We start from the raw sequence: 11,193 nt of genomic DNA, 5'->3' as shown, positions 1-11,193 counted from the left end.
TATGCAGTTTAACACACTTCACCGGAATGCAAGACAAGTGCAAATACTATAACGTAAGAATGAAGATTAAATAGAATAAAAATGTATTGTCTCTTTGTACTTTCTCATCTACGTGCTGAAACTGCCAGTGTGCAGTCGGGCTGTACACTGGAGCCTCATTCACAGAATGGAGATGGTCCTGGTTCTGGTCCTGGTCCCGGTCTGTCCTCCTCCTCGGGTTCATGGAGGTTTAGTCTCTCTCTCTCTCTCTCTCTCTCTCTCTCTCTCTCTCTCTCTCTTCTCTCTCTCTCTCTCTCTCTCTCTCTCTCTCTCTCTCTCTCTCTCTCTCTCTCTCTCTCTCTCTCTCTCTCTCTCTCTCTCTCTCTCTCTCTCTCTCTCTCTCTCTCTCCATGCTGACGCAGCGTAGCGGCTCTCTGTACCTGTCAGGCAGCGCGCAGGGCAGTGAAGCCCCGCGCATGCGCCGCAGAGGCGGAAGTGAAGTTTGAGCAGGGGAGAGGAGCTGAGCTGTCTCAGACATGGACTGTCTCCGTTAGGCCGTCCTCTGAGAGAACATCCGACCCGGAGCAGGAGGACACTTCGACCGAGACCTCACAGGACCGCGAGCCCGCCCCGAAACATGGTGAGTGACCGCGTGTCCCCGCCAGGACACAGGCTAGCAGCTGAGCTAAGCTAATGCTAACAAGGTGCATGTCTCCAGGAAGTGCTCACCTGCACTCAGGTTGGGCTGCAGGAAGCAGGCCACAGGGCTGCTCACCTCCCGGATCCCTGACAGGGATCACAGTCGGATCACCTACTAGATCACTGAAGAGGGATCACAGTCTGGTTCTCTGAAGGAGCACCAGCCTCACTAACACACCTGCATCTCACCTGTTCACCCTCTCACAGGCTGCTGAGAGGATTCATGAGAGGAACAATGTCTCCTCTGTACAGAAGTCCTGGTTCCTAGTCTTATTGAGCATATGATGTGACTCACTGTTCTGAGTTAGAGGTCTGTTCCAGAAAATTTACTTTTTCACAGTTTTTAATGAAATGATTTGAAAAAATAAAGTGATGATATTAAATATAATTCAGCCTCTCAAAGATGTTAGTTTAGATGTGGGTTCAACAAGGTGAAAATAGTTGCAAAGTTTTTTTTCCCCTTTCTGTCCTGAGAAAAGAAAAGCAGCCCCTCTGCTGTTGTTGGCCAGGAGTGTAACGGTTCACAAAAGCCACGGTATGGCACACACCTCGGTGTCAGGGTCACGGTTCGGTAGGGTTTTCAGTCCAGTGGGGAAAAAGTAACAAAAGCTCACAAATGTACCGGAACATCTTTCCCAAGCTTTCCCCACACATTTATACGAGACTGGCGGGTCTTCCAACTCCTCATCCCGAGTTTCGGCTTGTACTTTCTTCTTCGTTTGTTCATGTGTGGTCCTGGTTCTTCTTCTTCTGTGGTAATGAATGTCGCTGGCCGCTTTTAGGCTCATTACCGCCACCTGAGATTCGAATCAGGACTCGCCTTTGTTTTTACTCACTCGTGTATTCGTCAGGTGATTGTGTGTACCGACCCGTGACGAATACAAACACCGTTACGCTCCTGTTGTTGACAGGTTCCACTCAGTACCACCGCACTGCAGCCTCTTCACCCAGGACGGAGGATTTAGTCCCATGCTTCAAATAACCGTTGAAAGATTCAGTCAGATTCAGAGCATTTCCTCTGAAAAGCCGTCCAGAGTCAACTTCAGTTCTCTGGAGCAGAACTCTGAACGGCAGAGCGCCGCTGTAACCCAGTAACTTTGGTATCTCTGTGATGAACCTGTTCATAAAGGAGCATCGGCTCCCTGTGTCCGGCGTGTGAAAGTCTTCAGACTGTATGTGTTCGTGCTCGTGGCATTCGTCACATTAAAACTGATTTCGGTGGGGAATGTGATCTGTGACGTCCAGTGGATTCCAGGACAGCCTCGGCGTCAGGAGGCGCTCACCCAGCTGTGATCTGGACTTTGTTCTCACAGTGAGAACATTTCTGCTGCTTTCTTGTCTCTGACCGCTTCCTGCCGGTCAGTGTTGAACTCTGACTGGACGAGCTCGTGACCACGTGTTGGCTGTTCTCCGAGGATGACCAACGGAACGTTGAGTCATTTAGAGTCGGAATTTGTTTTTCTGAAGAAGAGCTGCTGGTGAGCAGCTCCTCAGGCGCAGACGAGTGTTTGAATAGCTCCTGTGTGAGAGTGTGTGAGCGAACATGATGGCTTCAAACCCCTGGGCTGTTTACCAGCGTTTACCATCGTTTACCATCGTTTACCGGTGTTTACCAGAATTGACTTTCGTTTACCGGCGTTTACCAGTGTTTGCTGGCGTTTACCATCATTTACTGGCGTTTACCATCATTTTCCTGGTGTTAACCATCGCATACCATCATTTACCGGTATTTACCATCGTTTACTGGCGTTTACCATTTTTTACCGGCATTTACCATAGTTTGCTTGTGTTTACCATCGTTTACCTGTTCTGACCATCGTTTATCAGTGTTTACCATTGTTTACCGGTGTCTACCATCGTTTACCGGTGTTTACCATCATTTACTGTCGATTACCATCGTTTTTCTGGTGTTAACCATCGCATACCATCATTTACTGTCGATTACCATCGTTTTTCTGGTGTTAACCATCGCATACCATCGTTTACCGGCGTTTTCCATCGTTTACCGGTATTTACCATCGTTTACTGGCGTTTACCATCGTTTACCGGTGTTTACCATCATTTACTGTCGATTACCATCGTTTTTCTGGTGTTAACCATCGCATACCATCATTTACTGTCGATTACCATCGTCTTTCTGGTGTTAACCATCGCATACAATCGTTTACCGGCGTTTTCCATCGTTTACCGGTATTTACCATTGTTTACCGGCGTTTTCCATCGTTTACCGGTGTTTACCATTGTTTACCGGCGTTTTCCATCGTTTACCGGTGTTTACCATTGTTTACTGGCGTTTACCATCATTTACTGTCGATTACCATTGTTTTCCTGGTGTTAACCATCGCATACCATCATTTACTGTCGATTACCATCGTTTTTCTGGTGTTAACCATCGCATACAATCGTTTACCGGTGTTTACCATCGTTTACCGGTGTTTACCATCATTTACTGTCGATTACCATCGTTTTTCTGGTGTTAACCATCGCATACCATCATTTACTGTCGATTACCATCGTTTTTCTGGTGTTAACCATCGCATACCATCATTTACTGTCGATTACCATCGTTTTTCTGGTGTTAACCATCGCATACAATCGTTTACCGGCGTTTTCCATCGTTTACCGGCGTTTACCATCGTTTACCGGCGTTTACCATCGTTTACCGGTGTTTACCATCATTTACTGTCGATTACCATCGTTTTTCTGGTGTTAACCATCGCATACCATCATTTACTGTCGATTACCATCGTTTTTCTGGTGTTAACCATCGCATACAATCGTTTACCGGCGTTTTCCATCGTTTACCGGCGTTTACCATCGTTTACCGGCGTTTACCATCGTTTACCGGTGTTTGCCATCGTTTACCGGCGTTTACCATCATTTACCGGTGTTTACCATTGTTTACTGGCGTTTACCATCATTTACTGTCGATTACCATTGTTTTCCTGGTGTTAACCATCGCATACCATCGTTTACCATCGTTTACTGGTGTTTACCGGCATTTACCATCGTTTACCTGTTCTTACCATCGTTTACCGGCATTCACCGACGTTTACCATCATTTACCGGCATTTTCCATCGTTTACTGGTGTTTACCATCATTACCGGTGTTTACCATTGTTTACCATTGTTTGCCGTTGCTTACCCGCGTTTACCAGTGTGTACCAGTGTTAACCAGTGTTTACTGCTCAGACTAACCTGAACCGCACTTCTTCTGCTCCGTCCCGTCAAGCCGGACTGCTAGCCAGCTGATGTAAGTACTCAGTGGTAGATGCAGCAGTAGACGTAGTGCGTGCGTGTGTGCGTGCGTGCGTGCATGCGTGCGTGTGTGTGTTTGTGTGACCGTGCAGTAGTGTGTGTTGGTGAAGCATCGTGTGTGAACTCTAGCTGCAGACCGTCGAGGTGTCTGGTCGAGCCGGGGTTTGTTCTGCGTTCTGCCATCATGGAGGGGTAGTTTGAGTCACGTTGTTCTTCAGGTCTGCTTCAGAACGTCAGAACGTTCCTCGCTTCGTGTCAAAGATGTCCAGGTTTTATTTTCGTCTTTGTCACTTTGGGGTTGAGATGAGACCCTTCAGTTTTTCTTCAGTCTGATCAACACGTTCATTGGTTATTCTTTATGGAGAGCACCACCATTTCCTGGGCTGTCGCTGGACCGGCTGGACCAGGACCGGGTGGACCAGGACCAGCTTCAACCAGGAAACCACAAGTCTAATAAGACATAATTGTAGAAACCCCTAAAAGTGAGTGTTTTGGTTTGTGTTGTTGACTGAGGTCAAAGGTCCGCTATGTTTGGTTTTTTTTTTTTTTTTTTTTTTTTTTTTTTTGGAGGGACTCTGTCGCCACTGAGACAAACGAGACATTAGAGAGTTCAACCATTTCAAAATCTGTTCACCTATCAAAAGATGGAGAGAGAAACGGCTCCAAAAGCTGAGAATTAATTTAAAAGCTAAAGCATCTTGTCTTTTACTCCCGTCTTCATCTCGGTGTCTGCCAGCGCTGCAGTTTGCTTCAGTCAGCAGCTTCGTCATTAACTACTCCTACTGTAGAACAAAGTCCACCGTACCCACAAACAGAGAAATGCGGTCCAGTGTGTGTAATGCTGTGTTATCGTTTTGAACAGACTGGTCCTGACTGTGGTGAAGTCTAGAGTCCTGGCTAAGGGTTGTTGGGGTCAGGGGTCAGATAGTTTCCTGCACTGTTGGAAAGTTTTTTGTTTCCTGACGTTAGACGTTCCTGTTTTGACCTCCTCACCTGTGCCTACTGGCTGGACGGATGGATGGATGCTACGCCAGTGTTTTGATCTGGGGTGGCGCCCTCTGGTGGACTCAGACGGTGCTGGAAAACCCATAGAAGGGACTGAGGATGACCCGGAATGTGATGATGATGATGATGATGATGATGATGATGATGCATTTAAAATGTCTTAATGAGAAAACTGCTAAGCTAGGCCAAACAGCTGAGATTGCTGAAACAATCTCAGAAAACCCTCTGAGGAGATAAACGATGTGCGGATGTTCTACTGAAGCACATTTTAAAGATGGAAAGCCAGTCAGAGAGAAAGAGAGAGAGAGTGGCGTTCTGCCGACCGAAGTCCAACAGCTTCTCTTGCTGCTGGTCTTCACGGAGGTCCGGAGGTGACGACATGTTTTATTGTGAAAGTCATGCTAAACTGAAGATCCTGTGGTGATTGAGTGGATTTGTCCCCGTCTGACCTTTGAACCTGAAGATGATGCTCTCCCTCCCCTGCTGTGCAGATGCGCTTCATGCTGCTGTTCAGCCGGCAGGGGAAGCTGCGGCTGCAGAAGTGGTACACCGCCACGGCCGAGCGCGACAAGAAGAAGATGGTGCGAGAGCTCATGCAGATCGTGCTCGCCAGGAAGCCCAAGATGTGCAGCTTCCTGGAGTGGAGGGACCTGAAGATCGTCTACAAGAGGTACAGCGATGGGTCGCCTTCTCCTGGCTTCACATTTTGTGACGTAACGAAGAAGAATGAAGTTGAAAACAGCAGAAAGCGGCGCCTGCTGGACATTCTGTATTCCTTCAGAGGCAGTAGCTCCACCAACAGGCAACAAGGCAAACTACAAGCAGTGGCTTCAATTTTGATGCCTTAAAACCAAAATGTGATCTTTCTTTTGCTCTTTCTTTTAAGTTACGTCACAAAATGTGGAACCTAAAACAGGAAATGAAAATTCAGTTTGATGTTTGTTCATTAACTTTACTAGTTTCATCCTGGAAAAAAAAAGCATTTCTGTAAATGACCAGTAAATAGTTCCACACATGAACAGAGGGATGAATTCAATCCATTCTTTGCTCCAGCCCAGATTTACTCCAGGTTTTCTCCAGGCTTCTTCCAGAGTTCCTCCAGGTTTCCTCCTGGTTTCCTCCAGGCTTCCTCCAGGCTTCCTCCTTGTTTCCTCCTGGTTTCCTCCAGGCTTCCTCCAGGCTTCCTCCAGACTTCCTCCAGGCTTCCTCCAGACTTCCTCCGGGCTTCCTCCAGACTTCCTCCGGGCTTCCTCCAGACTTCCTCCAGACTTCCTCCGGGCTTCCTCCAGACTTCCTCCAGACTTCCTCCGGACTTCTTCCAGGCTTCCTCCAGGTTTCCTGCAGACTTCCTGCAGGCTTCCTCCAGGCTTCCTCCAGGCTTCCTATTGGTTTCCTCTAGGCTTCCTCTAGGCTTCCTCCAGGCTTCCTCCTGGTTTCCTGCAGACTTCCTCCAGGCTTCCTCCAGACTTCCTCCAGGTTTCCTCCAGGCTTCCTCCAGGCTTCCTCCAGGTTTCCTCCAGGCTTCCTCCAGGCTTCCTGCAGACTTCCTCTAGGCTTCCTCCAGACTTCTTCCAGACTTCCTCCAGGTTTCCTGCAGACTTCCTGCAGACTTCCTCCAGGCTTCCTCCAGGCTTCCTCCGGGCTTCCTGCAGACTTCCTCTAGGCTTCCTCCAGACTTCTTCCAGACTTCCTCCAGGTTTCCTGCAGACTTCCTGCAGACTTCCTCCAGGCTTCCTCCAGCCTTCCGACTGGTTTCCTCTAGGCTTCCTCCAGGCTTCCTCCAGACTACCTCTGGGCTTCCTCCAGACTTCCTCCGGGTTTCCTCCAGACTTCCTCCAGGCTTCCTCCAGACTTCCTCCAGGCTTCCTCCAGACTTCCTCCGGGCTTCCTCCAGACTTCCTCCGGGCTTCCTCCGGGCTTCCTCCGGGCTTCCTCCGGGCTTCCTCCAGACTTCCTCCGGGCTTCCTCCAGATTTCTTCTAGGCTTCCTCCAGACTTCCTCCAGACTTCTTCCAGACTTCCTCCAGGTTTCCTGCAGACTTCCTGCAGACTTCCTCCAGCCTTCCGACTGGTTTCCTCTAGGCTTCCTCCAGGCTTCCTCCGGGCTTCCTCCAGACTTCCTCCGGGTTTCCTCCAGACTTCCTCCAGGCTTCCTCCAGACTTCCTTCGGGCTTCCTCCAGACTTCCTCCAGGCTTCCTCCAGACTTCCTCTAGGCTTCCTCCAGACTTCCTCCAGACTTCCTCCGGACTTCTTCCAGGCTTCCTCCAGGTTTCCTCCAGGTTTCCTCCAGGTTTCCTCCAGGTTTCCTGCAGACTTCCTGCAGACTTCCTGCAGACTTCCTGCAGACTTCCTGCAGGCTTCCTCCAGGCTTCCTCCAGGCTTCCTCCAGACTTCCTATTGGTTTCCTCTAGGCTTCCTCCGGGCTTCCTCCTTGTTTCCTCCTGGTTTCCTGCAGACTTCCTCCAGGTTTCCTCCAGGTTTCCTCCAGGCTTCCTCCAGACTTCCTCCAGGCTTCCTCCTGGTTTCCTCCAGACTTCCTCCAGACTTCCTCCTGGTTTCCTGCAGACTTCCTCCAGACTTCCTCCAGGCTTCCTCCAGGTTTCCTCCAGGCTTCCTCCAGGCTTCCTCCAGGCTTCCTCCAGGCTTCCTCCAGGCTTCCTCCAGGCTTCCTCCAGACTTCCTCCAGGCTTCCTCCTGGTTTCCTCCAGACTTCCTCCAGACTTCCTCCTGGTTTCCTGCAGACTTCCTCCAGACTTCCTCCAGGCTTCCTCCAGGTTTCCTCCAGGCTTCCTCCAGACTTCCTCCAGGCTTCCTCCAGGCTTCCTCCAGGCTTCCTCCTGGTTTCCTGCAGACTTCCTCCAGGTTTCCTCCAGGCTTCCTCCAGGTTTCCTCCAGGTTTCCTCCAGGCTTCCTCCAGACTTCCTCCAGGCTTCCTCCAGGCTTCCTCCAGGCTTCCTCCAGGCTTCCTCCAGGTTTCCTCCAGACTTCCTCCAGACTTCCTCCTGGTTTCCTGCAGACTTCCTCCAGACTTCCTCCAGGCTTCCTCCAGGTTTCCTCCAGGCTTCCTCCAGACTTCCTCCTGGTTTCCTGCAGACTTCCTCCAGACTTCCTCCAGGCTTCCTCCAGGTTTCCTCCAGGCTTCCTCCAGACTTCCTCCAGACTTCCTCCAGGCTTCCTCCTGGTTTCCTGCAGACTTCCTCCAGGTTTCCTCCAGGCTTCCTCCAGGTTTCCTCCAGGTTTCCTCCAGGCTTCCTCCAGACTTCCTCCAGGCTTCCTCCAGACTTCCTCCAGACTTCCTCCGGACTTCTTCCAGGCTTCCTCCAGGTTTCCTCCAGGCTTCCTCCAGGTTTCCTCCAGGCTTCCTCCAGACTTCCTCCAGGCTTCCTCCAGGCTTCCTCCAGGCTTCCTCCTGGTTTCCTGCAGACTTCCTCCAGGTTTCCTCCAGGCTTCCTCCAGGTTTCCTCCAGGTTTCCTCCAGGCTTCCTCCAGACTTCCTCCAGGCTTCCTCCAGGCTTCCTCCAGGTTTCCTGCAGACTTCCTCCAGGTTTCCTGGGCGGGGCCGTCCTCTCGACCGTGCAGTGGTGGATTGAGCTGGTCGGAGGTGTCCATGTGTGTTTGTGGTGGAAGTGCGTTGAGCGTGCCTCCCTCTGTCGCCCCCTGCAGGTACGCCAGCCTGTATTTCTGTTGTGCGATCGAGGAGCAGGACAATGAGCTGATCACTCTGGAGGTCATCCACCGCTTCGTGGAGCTGCTGGATAAATACTTCGGCAGCGTGAGTGTCGGGCGCGGCTGGTGGGGCTCGTCCTCACGGTCCACGGTTCAAACCCGCTCCGCCCCTCCTCTTCCCAGGTGTGCGAGCTGGACATCATCTTCAACTTCGAGAAGGCGTACTTCATCCTGGACGAGTTCCTGATGGGAGGAGAAATCCAGGACACGTCCAAGAAGAGCGTCCTGAAAGCCATCGAGCAAGCCGACCTGCTGCAGGAGGTGTGTGTCCGCTTCATACACCGCAACACCTCCAACCAAGGCTAGGCGTGCGTGCGTGTGTGTGGGTGTGGGTGTGTGTGTGTGTGGCTGGTAGAGCGGCGTGCAGTGTTTGCGCAGAGCAAACAGAAGGTGTCGGTCCTCCTGGAGGCTTCCTGCTTCAGTCACTCAGGCAGCACAGTGCAGGTGGGTCAAAGCTGTGGCCCGTGGCCCTGAGGGAGCCGCTCTTCCTCATTCCTCCAGGGTTTCACTGGAAAAGGATCAGAGGAAGAGAAGCTTGTTTTCAGGACGGGCTGTTGAGTGAAGTGGGAGGACAACCCACGCACATGCACAGGAAGAACATGCAAATCCAGACTCCTCCTTAGAGATAACTCTGAACGTCTGCAGCCCTGTTCCAGGCGTGTGTGTTGAGGAGTCACACACTGCCCTCAGGGAGGTCTGCTTTAACATGCTTCTGTGTGTGTGTGTGCGTGTGTGTGCAGGAGGACGAGTCGCCCCGCAGTGTGTTGGAGGAGATGGGCCTGGCGTAGCGGCGGCGGCGTGGCGGACTGGCTGGACTCTCCTGGACTGGCGGCAGCAGCTCGGCGTCTCTGTACAGTTTTTAACTGACAAACACTCAGTTAGGAGATCATTACATTACCAGGCCTTTAGCTGTGTGTGTGTGTGTGTGTGTGTGTGTGTGAGAGAGAGTGTGTTTTCATGTTTTTTAAAGGTTGAATGGAGTCTGGACGGAGTGGACTGGTGTGTGTGGAGCTGCAGGATGTGTTGGTGCAGGTGAAGTGGGCGCCACGGTTGGTGTGTGTGTGTGTGTGTGTGTGTGTGTGTGACGCTGTGAGGCAGCTCTGAAAGAGATTTCCACTCATCACACTTCCTCTACATTCACTCTCAGCCGTTTCCAGGCTCTGTGCGTTCACCTGACAGCCAATCAGATTCCCCTTCAGGACAGGAGCTCAGAACAAGGAAAGCATGAAGTCTGTCCTGCAGAATGGTCCCACGGTGACCTTTGACCCTGTGACTGTCTCAGTCACACCAAAAGGATTTGATAAGTTTTTAAACTTTTATTTTACTTGACAATCACAAGCAGTGATGAACGGACGCGGTGGGACGCGGTGGGACGCGGTGGGACGCGGTGGGACGCGGTGGGACATGGTGGGACGCGGTGGGACGCAGTGGGACGCGGTGGGACGCGGTGGGACATGGTTGTCCTCCTCCACCCTGTCAGAGAGCCCATCCCCCTCCTGACTCCTCCCCCTGCCACTCCTCTGAAGGTGGAGAGATGAAAACGTGGAGCCGCTTTAGCGCCACCTGCTGACAGATAAAGGGAAAGCCTGAATGCCCTCCTGCTCACAGCTGAGCCAGACACACAGCCTGCAGGCTCCCATCTGACCTCTGACCCCCGGCACCGGCTGATGGAGCTGCTGTTGCTTGGTTGTCCAGTGGGGGGCGCTACACTGTGTCTCATCCGTCTGAATAACAGTGCTCTTTCTCCTCTGGGACCCAGTCTTCAGCAGACGTCTGGACTCCTCCCCAGCTGGAGGGCGGCTCCTGAGACTCTGTCCTGTGGCGTCCAGAGCTCCGTGTTTGGAGACGCTCCGGAGACGTGGAGGTGGTGCAGGACTGATCCTGCAAAGAATCGGTGCACCAGCAGCACTTCACAAATCCACATCTTCGCTCTGAGCCTCCAGACTGTCCTGAAGATCAGCTTCTGCTTGGTGCTGCCAGAGCAGGACCCGTCCCTCCCAGTCCCTCCCAGGCCCTCCCAGTCCCCCCCAGTCCCTCCCAGTCCCTCCCAGTCCCTCCCAGTCCCCCCCAGTCCCTCCCAGGCCCTCCCAGGCCCTCCCAGTCCCCCCCAGGCCCTCCCAGTCCCCCCCAGTCCCTCCCAGTCCCTCCCAGTCCCCCCCAGTCCCCCCCAGTCCCTCCCAGGCCCTCCCAGTCCCCCCCAGTCCCCCCCAGTCCCCCCCAGTCCCTCCCAGGCCCTCCCAGGCCCTCCCAGTCCCTCCCAGTCCCTCCCAGTCCCCCCCAGTCCCTCCCAGTCCCTCCCAGGCCCTCCCAGTCCCTCCCAGTCCCTCCAAGCCCCTCCCAGGCCCTCCCAGTCCCCCCCAGTCCCTCCCAGTCCCTCCCAGTCCGCCTGTCACTCCACCATGAGGAGTATCCCGGTTCTGGACCAGGCGGACCCTTCAGCCCCGACAGATCAGCTGGAACTCGGCCTCAGCGTGAGTCGGTGGAAACGGCTGAAAGCTGCAGAGTTCAAGGAGAGCAGGCCGTCCA

The 11,193-nt window shown here is 52.6% G+C and overlaps 1 protein-coding gene across 1 annotated transcript; it reads left to right on the top strand.

The window, feature by feature from the left end:
* Positions 1-451: 451 nt before the first annotated feature.
* ap1s1 (adaptor related protein complex 1 subunit sigma 1) lies at positions 452-9,580 on the top strand. Its single transcript, XM_030087042.1, has 5 exons — positions 452-619; positions 5,433-5,611; positions 8,605-8,713; positions 8,791-8,928; positions 9,408-9,580. Exons 1-5 carry the CDS (start codon positions 617-619, stop codon positions 9,453-9,455), a joined length of 477 nt encoding a protein of 158 aa, XP_029942902.1. The 5' UTR covers positions 452-616; the 3' UTR covers positions 9,456-9,580.
* The last annotated feature ends 1,613 nt before the right edge of the window (positions 9,581-11,193 follow it).

The sequence above is a fragment of the Salarias fasciatus genome, chromosome 3 (genome assembly GCF_902148845.1).
Source record: "Salarias fasciatus chromosome 3, fSalaFa1.1, whole genome shotgun sequence".
In the NCBI taxonomy this organism is placed as follows: Eukaryota; Metazoa; Chordata; class Actinopteri; order Blenniiformes; family Blenniidae; genus Salarias; species Salarias fasciatus.
This window is presented reverse-complemented; position numbering and strand designations above follow the sequence as displayed.

Bases quoted from the DNA above. Each gene is read 5' to 3' on its own strand.
- ap1s1 (XM_030087042.1), top strand. The intron at 8,714-8,790 runs GTGAGTGTCGGG...TCCTCTTCCCAG, and splicing joins TGGATAAATACTTCGGCAGC to GTGTGCGAGCTGGACATCAT. The intron at 8,929-9,407 runs GTGTGTGTCCGC...GTGTGTGTGCAG, and splicing joins AAGCCGACCTGCTGCAGGAG to GAGGACGAGTCGCCCCGCAG.